Below are 16,161 nucleotides of genomic sequence, written 5' to 3'. Positions count from 1 at the left end.
CTGATCGGCAGCGTGGCCAAGCGCGTTACGTGGCGCGCACGGTCCCACACGGCCTGGTTGGCCAGCCCGCAGTCGACCACCACGGTGACGTCCGGGATGGTGATGCCGGTCTCGGCGACGTTGGTCGCCAGGATGATCTTGCGTCGCCCGGCGTCCGCCGGCGCAAATGCCAGCTCCGTGTAGGTCATCGGCGATCCGGCCGGCCGGTCGCCGGCAAACGCCGAGTGCAGCGGGATGACCGACGCGCGCAGCGGCCGGCTGCCGCCGCTGCCGAGCATCCCGCAGAGCGCGCGGATCTCGCGGATGCCTGGTAGAAAGACCAGCACGGCGCCGTGCGGGACGGCGGAGCGGCTGAACCGCGCCCACGCCGAGTGCGAGTGCGCGTCGCCGGTGCCGCAGATGCCAGCTAGCACGTGGCAGACGAGATCGAGGTTGACAGTGCCGATGCGCATGCGGCTGACCACGGCCCAGGCGCGCGGCGAGACAAACGCAGGGTCCATTGGATCGGCGCCTGGCTGCGGATCCAGATCCAGCTCCGGATCCGCCAGATCCAGCCCCGCCCGATCCAGATCAAAGCCAGCCACATCCAGCCCAGCATCCGCCGTCTCGTAGCGGCTGCCCGGCTCCAGCGCGTACCCAGACATCTGCACGACGTTCTCCAGAAAAACGCTCTGCACAGGAAACGTGCGGCCAGGAATGTCAACAACCGGGCAGCCGCCAAAGTACCGAGAAAAAACGCCGGTGTCGATCGTCGCGCTCATCAGCACCAGCCGCAGGTCGCCGCTGCGGCGCTTGATCAGCTGGCGCATGGCGATCAGCAGGTAGTCCAGCTCCAGCGTGCGCTCCTGCACCTCGTCGCAGATAATGCAGGCAACGTCCTTCAGCTCGGGGTCGTCCGCAAGCATGCGCAGCAGGACGCCTGTGGTGCAGAACACCAGGGCGTTGGCATCGTGGGCGCGCGCATCAAAGCGGATCTGGTACCCGACCAGGGCGTCCGAGCTGCCCGGCACAGTGTCGCCGAGCTCCTGCGACACGCGCGTGGCAATGGCTGTCGTCGAGATGCGCCGCGGCTGCGTGCACAGAACGCGCCCGCCCACGTATGCCGCCTGGGCAAGCAGCTGCGCCAGCGCGAACTGCGGCACCTGGCTGGACTTGCCACTGCCGGTCTCGCCGCGCACAATGGTCACCTGGTGGCCGGCCAGGGCCGCGTCGATGTGCGCGCGAAACTGCCGCGCTGGCAGCTGCTGCTGCGCTTCGGCGAACCGCCCCGCCCACTTGGCATCGCTGCTGAGCCGCTGCGCGATAGTCGATGCCGACCACTTGCGCGCCCGCAGATTGCGCGCCTGCTGCCGGCTGCCACCACCAACGCCGCCGCTTCTGCTTCTGCTGCTGTTGATGCCGAGGCTCGGCGCTGGCTCTGTGCGGCCGGGCGCTGGCTCTGTGCGGCCCGACTCGGCAGCTTCGTCTTGCAGCGCGCGCAGTGAGCGCAAAAGAGCGATGCGCGCGGCGCGCTGCTGTGCGCTAGCGGCACGGCGCGCGTCCTCAGCCTGGGCCTCCCACTGGCGCCACAGGCGGGCGAGCGGCGGCGGCAGGCGCGGCGCCAGGTGCAGCGCCGCCTGCGAGTACAGCCACACGAGGCTGACGAGGTTCTCGGCGTCGCGCCGTGTTCTGCCCTGGAGCTGCGAGGGCAGCGGCCACAAGTGCTGCGTGGCACCGTGTAGACGCATTGGCTGCTGCTGCAAGTGCTGGGGGGTGCTGCGGCGTAAGGCCTTGAGCTGCTGCGTGGCGCGGCTGGCCGAGGACCAGTCGATTGTCAGCGTGCACGTGTAGCCATTGCCTGACGCCGATGCCGGTGCATATTTGATCTGCGCTTGTGGGTCCTCATGCCGCACGGCTTCGCTGAGAAGATCCTTGATTGCCGCGCCTGTCCACCCGGTGCCCGAGGAAGTGTCGATGACTTGTGCGGTTTGTTCGGCTTCAGTCTCTTTTTCGGGCTCGGCGTTGTCGAGCGGCTGCTCGTCGTCGTCGGTGCCGAAGCCCACCCCAAACACGCAGCCGCCCGCGTCGTCGTCCGTGTCAGCGTCCAAGGCAAACACGTCCACAGCCTTCTGATTTGACCTCTGGTCCTTCTTCGCCCGCCGATCAACCTGGCACTGCTTCTCCACAGGCTCCACAGGCTTTGCAGCCTCGTCCCCCTTAATCAGCTTGGCCTCTTCGGATTCGCGGAACCAACGAATGTCATCAAGCAGAGTGTCGTAGTATTCTGGCCACTGGCGCTCGTACTCCCTCTGCGCCTGTGGCGGGTCAAACACCAGGTCGTCCTCGATTTCACGCACAGCCACCCGCTCCTTGGCCAGAAGCCCGCTGAGCGCCCGTAGCTTGTGCCGGTACCGGTCGCCATGGTTGTTGACCTGCAGATAGTCGATCCATTCCTGAAGCGCGCGCATGCGGATCGAGCGCCTGGCATGTGGGATCGCTGGATCGTCGTCGTCGTCGCTGTCGGCTTCGGCAGACGAGCCGTATGCGTCCAGCCCGAGCTTTATTAGCAGACGCGAGAGCATGTCGTCGGATGGGTCATCGGCTTCTGAAGCTATATCAATGCGCCCACGAGATACTGGTTCTGGAACTGGCTCTGGAATCATAACAGGAAGCGAAGCTGGAATCGGAGCTGAAATCAGATCAGCCTCTTTTTCTTCTTTTTCCACGGGCTGGCTCTCGTACTCTGGGTTGCCCTTGTAATGGCCGAGCTCTGCCTTATCACGCATACTCTTGGGCAGCCGATCCGCCGGCACATGGATGCACAGCCATTCTAGTGTTTCCAACACATCGCCATTGCCCCTAACCACTTCCAACACATCGCCCTTGCTTTTAATCACCTCCCTTAGCGCTACGCGCACATCCTGATCCGCAAACCCATACAGTTTGAGTGTCTCCATAACTATATTGACTGACTGGGTCCACTCTTTTACGCCCAACGATGGTGGGTCCCGCTCGGGAGCCGGCATATGGAGGTGACCGGTGCGTAGGTGGTCCAGGACAAGTTGCTCGCTGCGTTGGCTCAGTACCACTGTGGGCGGGTTTGGCGGCTGTCGTGCTTTGAGAGTTTGCTCGTAATGCAGACGCGCGGCTGCTTGGTGCTGCGCGTGATCGAGAGATACCCAGGGGGCGATGTCGTCTGTGAGATCAGTAGTGTCGGTGGCATAAGGGCTGGTGACTGTGGGTCCTGCTTCTGCTTCTGCTTCTGTTTCTGTTTCTGCTTCTGCTTCTGCGGGTCCTATTACTGCTTCTGGCTCCGGATCTGCGCGACTTGCTCTTGACGGAATGCTGGTTGTCGCGTACGCGCTTGGATCGCGCACGACCTTTGTCTTTTTGCTCCTCGTCTTTTTCGCCATTAAATAAAAAAAATAATAAAGTGTATTTGAAATTTGTTTACTTGTGAAAAATGCAAAATAAAATAAATGCTTTTTCTTTATATTTGTGCCTAGATTGATCTCGTTTCTACTTTTATTTTTTCGTTTGGCATGAAAATCAGGTGATTGCAGCCAAATACTATTTATTTTTTACACTGTGCTGCGTCATACTTTTATCAGTCGCTTGATTACTATTCGCTACATTCTGGTGATCACATAATCACTGCACGAACAATCGAATTTTTTGTTTACGTTTAAATTTACAATAAAATTTGGAGCAGCTAAACTCTCGATTTTGACCCCCTTTTTTCATATTTATATTTTCCATTCTACTTATCACCACTTTTCTCCCGCAGTCTGTACTATTAATTTTGGCATTTTATTTCATTTATTTCCGTCAAATTCAACCTTTATTTTTACTTTATTCATTTTTTACTCTCAATTTCATTTTTCTTATATTTATGTCTGCCACAGGAGCAACTGACTTTGAAATACCATTACACGGCGAGGACGATCCCCGCATATCATCTACAGACGAGCCAGCGGGCAGGATAATAGACTTTTCGTCCTTCGAACACCAGAAAGAAAACATTCAACCGCTCCCACGTGGTCGCTCAGCCAGCGCCTTAGCTCTTCTCTACGGCGGAGGAGTCCCCGCATTATCGACCAAACCATCCACCACCACCAGCACCAGTAACAATCCAGATTCCTTATCGAGCATAGCCCGCCAGAGCCTACAGCCAACACGACCCTTATCGGCGAAATCAATGGACGACAATCCAACTACAACATCGAGGGATATTCGGATGTCGAATCACTTGCAAGCCCAGAACTCCCAGTTTCAGAATGAGATTGCTATGATGGATCCAGCAGAGACAGATGATCCGCTGGATGTTTATTTTCGCTATATCCAGTGGCTGTTTGAAGTGTTCCCGCAGGCTACTGGGCATCAGGAGGTCATCAAGTTGGTGGAAAAGCCCCTGCGACTGTTTCGTGACGACGAGAGGTACCGCAACGACGCTCGCTATGTTAAAATGTGGATCTGGTATACGGGCTTGATTAACGAAGGGCAAGAGGCTGTTTTCCAATTTCTGTTGTCTAATAATATTGGCGATTCGCTGGCCGTGCTCTACGAGGAGTATGCTAAGCTTTTGGAGGGCCGAGAGAAGACAAGAAAGGCAGATGAGGTTTATCAGTTGGGCGTGGCGAGGAAGGCTCAACCGCTAGCCCGTCTAGAGCGCAAGTATGTGGATTTTCAGAGGCGCGTTATGGCACGGACTATCAGGGCCGTAGATATGGCTGCTGCTGCTAATGGCCCTGTTTCTAATGGTGGTGGTGGCGGTGGTCAGGTTGCTGAACAGATGGGTGGCAGTCATCGGACAACGACGCGGGATGAGAACCAAGATACATTTGGAAGAACCATGCTTGGTGCCAAACGATCCGGGAGATCAGTGAATTCAGCCGCTGCAAATACTCTGCCGCCGTCGCAGCGCGGACTGTCTGGAAACTCAGCCGCGGCAGGTTCCTCTATCGTGTCACGGCCCAATGCACGCATCAGTGTATTTGCAGACACAGATGAACCCACAACTGCTTCCGCTCCTCCTTCCGCTCCTGCTTCCGCTGCTGTGGGTCAGAGGCGCGGTGAGAGAGGAGCCCTTGTAGCCACGCCTTGGCTGGATATTGGGTCTGACGAGGGTCGGCGCAAGGAGAATATGCTGGAAGCCAGTAGCTGGCGCGGCCAAACGCTAGAGCAGCGGCGTACACCTGCAGCTGCGGGAAGGCCAGTTGTTGAAAAGTTTACAGTTTTCAGCGATGAACCCAAAGTTGGCGATGGCGACAGTGATGCTCACGGTGAAACCCCAGCTGCTGCTGTTGCTGCGTCTATTTCGACTTTGAATCCGAGTTCGAATATCTCTGGGGTCCTAGGACAGCGCCAGGTCGATGGCAAGGCGTTGACCAGCTCCTCTGGGTTATTGAACTCGTTTGACGCTTCGACTGCGATCGCCGCGACTGTAGAGACCAGCTCGGTGGCGAGCCGGCCGCCGGGCAAGAGCAAGCCTTTGGAGCGGATGGTCATGAGCGATGGCATCTTGTTTCCATCGGGCGACGGCGTGCCGCAGTGCGTCGAGGAGGCGCGCTCCAGGCTCCCGCGCTATGCCTTTGATTACCACCAATGGCAGCTGCAGCACGAGAGGCCAGAGCCGGCGCCAATCCTAGAGAACACCGTGGATAGCGGAATCAGACGCAGTAAGCGCAAGAGCTTGGGCGTGAGCTCGCCTACGATAAACACAAAGGTAGCACAAAAGGAGATGCTCGGGATATGGAATGATGACCTGGACTCAGACTCAGACTCTGAGAGTCTTCGTGATGTGAACACGCCGTGCAAGACCCCCTTGGCCGGCGGCAGCAAGCGATCCGCTGCGATCACTGACGACGATTATCAGTTCACCATGGGTCCGGTGACCCCGCATGTTGTGCCCGAGAGCATCGGCCGGCAGTTGCCTGTGATTCCGACATCTGCGAGATCTTTTCGCTTTGCATCAGGCCTGGGTCGACCAGACGTGGATGAGAATGATGCGCCGACTGTTGTGCTCAACTCTATAAGGGCTGCTCGCCGCCAGGAGCTGCAGATGACGAGGGCGCGGCCGACTCCACTGGCTGCTCGCTTGCATCCGACACCGCTAGCCTCGCGCGGATATTCGACGCCGTTGGCCTCGAGGGGAAAACAGTCAATATTGCTTCAGCCGATGATGCAGCGTATGGGCCATCTCGACGAGTCTGATGAGGAGGCAGTGGCCGATGCTGAGGCCAGGACGCCGGCTAACAAGAAGAGGATTCAAATATTCCGCGATCCTGAATCTATTGGCAATGGCATAAACAGCAACACTAGGCCCGAGTCGCCGTCCGTCATATCCCTTGGGCGGTTTTTTGACGACAGCCGTGGCGTGCATTCGGCCCCTGCGGATATGCCCAGTCAGACATTTGATGATGCTGTTGCGGGATCTACTGACCGCCTGGGACCGCTCTATTCTACTCCGATTCGCAGCGCTCGGGCACCTGGTACTCGTGGAGCCACACATTCAATTCCACACTCGGCTTCAGCGGCCATGCGGTACTCGCAGCATACACCCGGATATACGCGCACGGCGACAGGATACTCTATCAGCGGTGCTGAGTTTTCGGCCGTGTCTGGGTTCACCGGCGTGTCGACCATCGGGTGGCCTACATCGTCCATGCCCAATGACCAGTTTGACTCTGGCGATGAGGAGCGCAGGAGCGAGGTTTCACAGACGCCCATGCGGAAGAGGCTGTCGATGGCAGCCAGGGATTTGGGCAGAATTACACCGAGATTTCCCAGCGAGATGGCTGGGAACAGCAACAATGCGGAGCACGATGTTGCTTGTGACTATGCTGAGGAAGAGGAAGACGACGAGGACGATGAGGATGAAGACGAGGATGATGGCGATGAGCCGTGTACTGAAAACATAGGAGAGTTTTCTGACTTGGATAGCCAGATGAATGAGCTGCAGATGCAGCTGGGTGCGCAGTACATGCCGCATGTGCCGGCATCTGTGGAGCGGCCTTCTGGGCGCGACAGTGGCTCGAGAACGTCATCCGAAGATAAAGGCTCGATGTTTCAGATATTCCGTGACTAAAGTGATTATTTTTTCAATGCATACTTTGAATGGATTAGTACCAAAAACTAGTCTATTTTTTTCTTTTGACATAAATAAAATGCCAGACGGCAATGTATGTGCACATAATAGCAACAAATAAAGTAAGAGAAAAATAAATAAATAAAATCCTCCCGTCATGTGCCGCGAGGTCTTTATGTCAAAGCATTGGAAGTTTTATATTGTCTTTTTCATATAAAAAAATAAAATTGAGCTATTTGAAAGAAACAAAGACAAAATCTTTTTTAAAGAAAATCAACCATTATGCTTTGAAAGTGCCAGCTGGAAAGAAAAAAACTTGCAGCATAAATGTGTGTGGCACGAAGCAATTTTTTTGGTGTGAAATAAATTATTCATTTTTCTTCTTTTCAAATATTTAATTATAACGGCCATTCTCCTACATCTCTATTGTTCACATATTCATCTAAATACATATATATTTTATTTAACATATCATGCCACAAACTACACATGGAAACCCCTTTGAAACTAACATTTTGGTCAAATGTGAACAACGCAGTGACATGCTGAAATCGTTTTTCGTCCACGAACTGCCGCCCAACTGTACCATCTCGCATCTCCGCGAGAGAATCGCTGAAGTCGAAATCCCCTTTAGTGACTGGGAGATGGCATTCCAAAATCCTCGCTCCGCGCACAAAAAGTCTTTTAAAATTCTCAACAGCAAAAAATCGTTTCAGGACTATGATATCCAGTGCTGGGACTGTATTTATGTAAGGCCACGCTCCGAGTCCTGTGCGCCTGTATCTGCTGGAAGCACGCTGTATCTGGCTAATATTTGCCGCGGTATTGCGCACAAGCTGGCATCGCTTGGGAAGTTTATTGTGTACAAAAAGGCACGTAATAGCAAAGGCAACTACTCTAAAAGAGAGTTGGATAATGGGGTGTTGCCTGTTAGGCCTATATTTTTAGCATCGTCGAGCTCGCTAGCATCCGTGTCCAATGCTGGCAGACAGCTGCAGTCCAGCAAGCAGGTGGAGGAAACTCATTGTATTTCAGTGTAAAGGCAAACAAAACCCAGCGAATTAAGCATGGCAAGTCTTTTTTGATTAAATTATTTTTCTCTGTTTACTATTATTTATAAACCTATTACTGCAAGTAAATAAACCTGCAAAAGTCATAATCATTATACATCAAAAACCCTTTTTTAGAACCCTTCTAGTTGGTCTACCTTTATTATTGAAATAATAGGCCAACAATAAAAATTATAAAAATGACTTGCACCGGGTTGCCGTTTTCACGGGTGCTCATGCTTATGCCGTCGCTTCTTTTCAAAGTCCTTTTGAAATGTAGACAGATTTGTCAATTCCTTCGTGGCACTGTCCAGGTCAACGCCCAAGTACGAGGCCAGAAATCCTCCGACCTGCGTATTATCCATGCTCCCCCTCATTGCCTCGCTGCCGTTGCCATATGCGTAAAGCCCAACATCAGCACCTGTATGTCCGCTTGTGGTCCACCCAATGCGCGCACGGGCCGAGACTACATGGCCGACCGCCCGCTTACACGCCTTGAATCCGCTTTGAATGGCCTCTGAGACAGTTGAAACTTCAGCAGCCGAGCCATCGGTGATGCCCAGGTACTGCGGCATAACCACCCCTGCAATATGCCGGTCTAACTGGGCTCTGCTTGTCATGCGGTGCAGCTCCTTGCAAATTACCTCTGCTGAGCGCTGAACTGGTTTGAGCACCGACGGGTACCATGCGTACTCAGGCTCAATGCCCAATGTCAAACCGCCAGTTTCATGGTCGGAGGTGCTGACCAGGAGCGTGGACGGGTTGAGGGAGATAAAGTTGCGCACGACGTTTATAGTCTTCCAGTACTCTAAAATGTCATGGAGATGCGTTGCTGGATCGTTGTCGTGGCCGGCCATGTCGATGCGCGCACCTTCAATCATCACCATAAACCCTGGATGGTCTGCTGGCACATTGGCTGATGCCGAGCGCAGGAGGGAAAGCGCCTTGGCTGTCATTTCGCTGAGCGATGGCTGCTCCGCCGGATTACGATCTATTTCATAGGCCATATGGCTCGGCGCAAACAGCGCCAATACGGGCAGCGGCGCATCGAAAGCGAGGCTATCAAACTGCTGCCGGTTATTCAAGGTCGTGAACCCCTGGGATTGCGCTGTCTGCCATAGGTCGACATCATCTGACCGGCATCCGGCTTTGTTACTCTTGGGCAAAAAATAACACTGCCCACCGCCAAACATCAAGTCCACGCTGCCTCTGCCGTTTGCAGAAGAGTTTAATCCAATGCCGACCATCTGCTGGGCAATCAAGTCCTCCATGTTGCGATCAGCTGCATGAGCAGCGAATGCCGCGGGCGTTGCGTGGCTGATCCTCGCCGTGGTTACTAGCCCAGTAACGTACCCTTTGCGCTTGGCGGCTTCCAGCACGGTTCCGCAGGGCCTTCCATCTGCACTTATGCCGATACCGCCGTTGAAGCTCTTCTGTGCGCAGGAAAATGCCGTGGCTCCTGCTGCTGAGTCTGTCACAAGAGTGTCGTTTGAACGAGTGCGCGTTAGTCCGACGAGAATGCTGTCTAGCGCGCTGCCCCAGTTTGAAGGGTAGCCAGTGGTTTGCTGGGTGTATGAACGCGCGAGCGCTTCGGATGCCACACCAAAGCCGTCTGAAATCATAAATATCAAGTTACGAGGGCCGCTTGTTTTTGCTGATGTCTGACCGTTCACAGCAAGTGCGCACAGTAGAATGGCAAAAATATTCCATTTGTGCGCCATTATTGAACACCTCTTTTAGCCAATTAATTTTTTTGTGAGCAAAAAGTCAATAAAATGAATAAAAGTGGGCGTTTATTTGGCCAAATAAAATAAAATGAAAACGAATTTGAAGAATTTTGGCCAATAAATTAGGAGTGTGGTTTTTCTTTTTGCAGAATGCAAAATAAATACATTTCAGTATTATTTGCCTAACATTTTTCCAAAATTTCCACTCTGCTCGAGTAATATTAATTGGGGATAATATAATAAAATGTTTTACATGGCATGTGGCAATGACTCGTGGCACATCTCATTAAAAACAAAGTGAAAATAGCTTCAACACCAATTGGCTAACCAAAAATTACATATATGTTTTGGTTAGAAACATTTCGAAGATAAGGGAGATAAAAGGAAAATAAAAGTGGCTTATGCGGGCCGTGTCCATACGGCCGTTGCGCGGAGAAGGGGAAATGGCAAAAAATACATTAGCTTAAAAACATTTTGTGGATTATATTTCCTATCGGCAATTACAACAGCGCAACAATAATGAATATGCTTTTTAGCAAGACAATGCGGAGAAGACAAAAAATGTGTACTTTTTAAATCTATGACGTCGACCGACATGTGCCATCCCTCCCCGCCCTCTCTTTTGTAAAAAGAAATTATATCTTTCACCCAATTAATAATGATTTCTTTCCTGCAACACAATCGACATATTTGGCAGTGACGAAAGCATCACCAGACAAAATAATGAAAAATGCAATCCGAAAAAGAAAAAGCCATGACTACTACTATTTTGGGCATATTTTAAATACACTTAGAAAAGTACGCAATTTTTAAAATAGAAAGGCTTGGATTGGGGTGGGGCTCCACTTGGTTTGTGTGGAATGCATCAAGTGTTTTTCTTCTTCATAGAGCCGGGCTACTTTGGGCGTCCATTATTCTAGTCATATATGCATGGCTGAGTGCATTGCATAATTTCTCCAATTCGAGTCTATTGGCCACCAATGTATTCTTTTTTCACAAAGGCTCTCAGAAGAGCTGTGCGCATTAATAAAATAGGGAGAGAGGAGGGTGAGATGTGGTGGGTCAGCTGGTTAGGAATATTCACTACTGAACTCGGAATAACTAAACAAGCGAATGACCTATAGTTTCTGTATCACCCTTATTATTTTCTCCTTCCAGCAACCCTCTTTTGCCTTTGCTAACAGCAAATGTTTGATATTTATATATAGGCACTTTTTTCCTGTTCTGAAATTCTGTCCTTTTGTCATCCGTTCGACTTTTATCCATTTTCCGTTTTCCACTTCTATCCCTATTTTATTAATATTTACAAATATGCCATCAATTGCAATAGACTCAACTTGCCACGCTCGTGCATCTTCGTCCGGACAAATTCAGAACCTTCTCGAGCGCTCTCCCGTTTACACCGACGACTGCGACCTGTATCCGCAGCGCATGCGTGAGGTTATGAATCAGCGTCAGTCAAATATAATTGTCGGTCAACAGCGCAGCAACACTAGCAACAATATCAATCGTCCTTTGACTTTGTCCAGCGCTGAGGATGTCGATGCTTTGCTCAAGTTGTATCCTGGTGCTGCTAGATATTTGCAAAAAACAGCAGAGCACATGTCGTGTTAAATTGAACCAGCGTTTTTCTCTTTTTTATGTTATTTTCTCTTTCCAAAATACATAATATCTTTTGCAGAAATGAATTTGACAAGATGCCCTGATATGTTGAGCAAGACAATTCATTGTCTAGGGAATCATTGTTTGACCCGCGATGATGCAGGTTTTCATTTTCGCGACATTAAACCATTTAATGTCGTAACCTGGAATTGGTGTTGGACAAAAAAATTTATTCATTGTTTTATGTTCTCGCCATTTTCCATCCCAAAAAAAATGCAATTGAGCACATTAAGGCAGGTGCAAGTAGCAAATTGCTTACAAGTATGTAACAAGCTCATTTACATTGCAAACCAATACCTATTAAGTGTGGCACATCTATTCGCTGGCGCACTATCGGCATCCATCTGCGCGTTCTCCATAACCTCCAAGTCGATTACTGGATCCCCATACAACTCTTTGATCGCCTTTGCATTACGTGCCTTAAGGTAAATGTGTAACTCGTCCTTCAGAATGCGGAAAGTCAACGCCCACATCTCAGCCGTCTCGTAAATATCCCTTGAAGGAGGCAGCATCATCCGCCTAATGCTGCCATAATGTTTAGCTTTCTCCTTAGGAAGCATCGCCCAAGCCGCCCGCCGCATCTCCCAGAGAAAACACTCGACCCATTCGGGGCCTGCATTGCGGCCGCAGTTCAAAGTCAACTCAAACGGGTCCTCGATGACTAGGAGACGCAGGTCCTTGCGCCATTTTTGCCGCTGGGATAAATATATATTAGGGCTGGGAGCTTTGAGTTGAGGCAAATACGCCCTTGGGATCTCAGCTGAGCCCAGGCGTGGCGATATGACGTTGGCCATCGGGTTGAATTTGCAGCCGTAGTATTGGAACATCTTGTATATCAGCAGCGGCACCGAGTCCGTATTCTTGCTCTGCCACGATTGCGCCGCTTTAATGTCTGAGTAAAAGTACGTGCGCATGCCGTCAATAGGGCAGTCAGGCAGAATAGTGTCGGTTTCCAGGCATCTGACACCATTGGCAGTCTGAAAATTCAAGTTTTCAGCTACACCCGGGCTGCCACACTGGTAGAGAGAGTTGACCAAGGAGCTACTCGAGTGTATTGCGCCAAGGTTCCGCCAGGTCTCATCAGTCACCTCAGTGGTCGACAGCATCTGCAGCGGTGGCACAACCCCCTGATTTATAAGGAACGTAATGCCCATCATCATCAGGCCGTACGAGTTCATGACGTTGTAATTGGGGATTTCTCGCCTCGCGCCCCACTTCTTGAGAACCAAGAGCACCCGGCGGACGCGCGGATCCATCCTGATGTACTGCGCGATCATATCAGTCTTGGCCACTCCAATATTGTTGTTGATCGAGATGTCGCCGTTAAGCCTGGTACCGCTGGGAGTCATGTACGTGAATTTGATAATGGGCACACGTGTACGCGTGATCTTTACGACACGAGAGAAGCCACGGACATACTCGATCATTATTGCGACTTGGCTAAGAAAGCGGGCCAAAGCGGTATCGTAGTCTGTAGTGTCCAGCTCGGCTGTCACCGAAATATCCAGGTCACTGTTATTGGAGCACATACCATAGACGCGCGATCCAAACAGGCTGACGCGCACCCTATTTGTTGGGAATTTTTTAATAGCCAGGTTGTTGATGATGTTTATAACATTCTCGACCTCGCGCGTATTCTGTGCGCTGGGCTGCGACTGTTTCTCCAACTCATCAATGTCCTTCTCTACTCGCTGGAGCTCGGCATTGGTCAATAGCAAGGGGGTTTGCGCAATGTCGCTCAATGGATCGAGTAGGCGCGGTCCGTTGTCAGTGACATGCTTTAAAGTTAAGCGTTTAATTGTGTTGTACGAGCCAGATGCCATGTACAAAAGGTGTCCGTCCAGGTGCCCTGATAAACTGGTAACCGTTATAGTGTCAGGATAATACACTTTGAACCTGTTTACCATATCAAACATAAAGGCTGTTATGGCTTCTAATTCCGAAATTTTGCCCAAATTTGGCTCTAGGCCCCCACGTTTCTTGAGCATGGCGCCGTAAATAATGTGCGCACAGGTTTGGTAATCCATGGCCTTCCCTGTGCTCGCGTTGCCCAATTTGTATGCCATGCCCATTTTTCCGAGGGTAGCGTCTACTAACTGCGCAAATCGCACGGTCGTAGCAAAAGTTTGTTGACAGTATGCTCTTTTGCCCTCCATAGCCTCGCACACGTCCTCAATTTCGGGAAAGCGCGTTAGTCCGGCAGGTCCAAATCCGCGCAAATGACCTTTTGAATCGATAGGTTTCGCCTGGTTGCGCGCTGAGTGCTTATAGCGATTTTTCATTTTGAATTTGTAAGTAATTGATTGTGCAATACAAGTGGAAAAAATAATATAAATTAAAGGTAACTAAAATGCAAAGAATTGCAAGAGAACAAAAGAGAGCAAAAGGCTTCATTTAAAACCCCCCCGTTTCAGGAATTGACTTTTTTGCATTGTGCAGTAATCTGAAATAAGATAGTGAGCTAATCGGTTTGGGAAAGGATCAATCAAGGATTGAGCCTGTTCAAGGTTTTAACTTTTGCTTTAGGTGATGTGTTGTGGACCAATATGCTCATTTGACATTGCATTACACGATTCTGATTCCGATAACAGTTACGGAATTACGTCGCATATGACTTGTTTGCTCAACGAATGATCTAAATATCAGACAATTCACAATTGACAACCAAGGATACAGCACACACAGCAAATTAAACGATCAATTAATTATTCTAGTATATTTGAAATTTTGTTCAGCAAAACTAGGCAGTAATTAGCGATCGGCCAGTCGCTACCTTTTTAATATCCGTGACTTCCATGTTAATAAGCGTTTCTGGCTCAGGATTATCCAATAAATACAAATTTTCATTATCAAGCCCAGCACAAACCTGATTCTTCAGTATACAGAGCACAGGTACCCACACCTCAGCTGTTGAGCATACCATTAAAGGTGGAGGCAGCATCATATGTGTAATGCTGCTGTGCGTGTTACCTTTCTTCTTAGGCAGCATTATCCATGCTGCCCACCACATCTCCCAGAGAAAACACTCGACCCATTCGGGGCCTGCATTGCGGCCGCAGTTCAAAGTCAACTCAAACGGGTCCTCGATGACTAGGAGACGCAGGTCCTTGCGCCATTTTTGCCGCTGGGATAAATATATATTAGGGCTGGGAGCTTTGAGTTGAGGCAAATACGCCCTTGGGATCTCAGCTGAGCCCAGGCGTGGCGATATGACGTTGGCCATCGGGTTGAATTTGCAGCCGTAGTATTGGAACATCTTGTATATCAGCAGCGGCACCGAGTCCGTATTCTTGCTCTGCCACGATTGCGCCGCTTTAATGTCTGAGTAAAAGTACGTGCGCATGCCGTCAATAGGGCAGTCAGGCAGAATAGTGTCGGTTTCCAGGCATCTGACACCATTGGCAGTCTGAAAATTTAAGTTTTCAGCTACACCCGGGCTGCCACACTGGTAGAGAGAGTTGACCAAGGAGCTACTCGAGTGTATTGCGCCAAGGTTCCGCCAGGTCTCATCAGTCACCTCAGTGGTCGACAGCATCTGCAGCGGTGGCACAACCCCCTGATTTATAAGGAACGTAATGCCCACCATCATCAGGCCGTACGAGTTCATGACGCTGTAATTGGGGATTTCTCGCCTCGCGCCCCACTTCTTGAGAACCAAGAGCACCCGGCGGACGCGCGGATCCATCCTGATGTACTGCGCGATCATATCAGTCTTGGCCACTCCAATATTGTTGTTAAGTGAAATATCACCTTTGAGTTTGATGCCGCCAGGGATCGTGTATGTGAACTTGATTATAGGGACGCGGGTGCAGATAAAAAGTTGGCGTGTCTCTCGACCATATTTGCCAAAGATGCAAAAAAAGCAGTTGAAAGACGCCTCGTGGTCTGTAGTATCCAACTCGGCGATTATCGAAATGACCAGGTCGCCGCTATCCGAATACATTCCGTAGACGCGCGACCCAAACAAGCTGACGCAAACGCTGTTGCCTGGAAACTGCGCAGTGGCCAAAACGTTGATCAGATAGATAAGGCCATCAACCTCACGCGTGTTCTGCGCACTCGGCTACGACTGCCGCTCCAAAACACCATCTTTCTCCATTCGTTTTTTACTACAACCAGTCAACAATAACGAAATTTGCCCAAGATCGTCGTACGAGTCAAGTAAGTGCTGCCTCGCAGCTTTATCAAGTCTACCGTTGGCCCCTTTAAGACGATTCAAAGCATTAAATGGCATCCATAACTTGCCATTACTGGTGTCTCCTGGTCGCTTGATCTGTTGACAAATCCTGGGATAAAACTCTTTGCACACGTGTAGCATACTGTGTAAGTATTCATTGCAAACACCCTGGTCCGGTTCCTTGTAGCCGTATGCATCGTAGTTGAACAATGAAATGCACATGTAGAAAGCGCATTGGTCATAGCTCATAATCATCCCCTTTAGCAGTCTTGCCATTGGTTGAAGGTTCATCTGCAATCAATAAGTAATACAGTCTCTCCATGAAATCTGATGGACCCAAATACGTTCTCTGGCAGAAAGTGATCTTTTTGTTCATAGTCTCACACACGTCCTCGACTTCTGGAAAGCGCGCTGGTCCGGCGGGACCAATTCCAAGCGAATGACCTCTCGAGTTGATAGGCCGCTCGCGATGGCGAGGTG

The 16,161-nt window shown here is 50.8% G+C and overlaps 6 protein-coding genes across 6 annotated transcripts; 3 read left to right on the top strand and 3 right to left on the bottom strand.

Annotated features, from left to right (window-relative positions):
• Positions 1–4,216: 4,216 nt before the first annotated feature.
• BX661DRAFT_146310 (Mad3/BUB1 homology region 1) lies at positions 4,217–4,681 on the top strand (the record flags this gene model as incomplete). Its single annotated transcript, XM_051533156.1, has 1 exon — positions 4,217–4,681. A coding segment is annotated over one exon (465 nt), but the record flags the coding sequence as incomplete, so codon positions are not given.
• On the top strand, positions 4,535–7,167 carry BX661DRAFT_156494 (uncharacterized protein). Its single transcript, XM_051533274.1, has 2 exons — positions 4,535–4,699; positions 5,045–7,167. The coding sequence occupies exons 1-2, from the start codon at positions 4,679–4,681 to the stop codon at positions 7,064–7,066; spliced, it is 2,043 nt and encodes a 680-aa protein (XP_051389062.1). The 5' UTR covers positions 4,535–4,678; the 3' UTR covers positions 7,067–7,167.
• A 283-nt stretch (positions 7,168–7,450) lies between these two features.
• On the top strand, positions 7,451–8,253 carry BX661DRAFT_226642 (uncharacterized protein). The gene has a single exon (XM_051538974.1). It carries the CDS (start codon positions 7,540–7,542, stop codon positions 8,104–8,106), a length of 567 nt encoding a protein of 188 aa, XP_051389061.1. The 5' UTR covers positions 7,451–7,539; the 3' UTR covers positions 8,107–8,253.
• Positions 8,254–8,329: 76 nt separating this feature from the next.
• BX661DRAFT_188163 (alkaline-phosphatase-like protein) lies at positions 8,330–9,975 on the bottom strand. Its single transcript, XM_051537364.1, has one exon. The coding sequence runs from the start codon at positions 9,834–9,836 to the stop codon at positions 8,340–8,342; it is 1,497 nt and encodes a 498-aa protein (XP_051389060.1). The 5' UTR covers positions 9,837–9,975; the 3' UTR covers positions 8,330–8,339.
• Positions 9,976–11,537: 1,562 nt separating this feature from the next.
• Positions 11,538–13,870, bottom strand: BX661DRAFT_188161 (uncharacterized protein). Its single transcript, XM_051537363.1, has one exon. The coding sequence runs from the start codon at positions 13,784–13,786 to the stop codon at positions 11,783–11,785; it is 2,004 nt and encodes a 667-aa protein (XP_051389059.1). The 5' UTR covers positions 13,787–13,870; the 3' UTR covers positions 11,538–11,782.
• An 11-nt stretch (positions 13,871–13,881) lies between these two features.
• Positions 13,882–15,583, bottom strand: BX661DRAFT_62815 (uncharacterized protein). Its single transcript, XM_051539331.1, has one exon. It carries the CDS (start codon positions 15,445–15,447, stop codon positions 14,245–14,247), a length of 1,203 nt encoding a protein of 400 aa, XP_051389058.1. The 5' UTR covers positions 15,448–15,583; the 3' UTR covers positions 13,882–14,244.
• Positions 15,584–16,161: the final 578 nt, after the last annotated feature.

The sequence above is a fragment of the Kickxella alabastrina genome (genome assembly GCF_025024165.1).
Source record: "Kickxella alabastrina strain RSA 675 chromosome Unknown BX661scaffold_29, whole genome shotgun sequence".
NCBI classification, from domain to species: domain Eukaryota; kingdom Fungi; phylum Kickxellomycota; class Kickxellomycetes; order Kickxellales; family Kickxellaceae; genus Kickxella; species Kickxella alabastrina.
The sequence above is the reverse complement of the archived record's forward strand: the minus strand, read 5'-3'. Positions and strand labels throughout refer to the sequence as shown.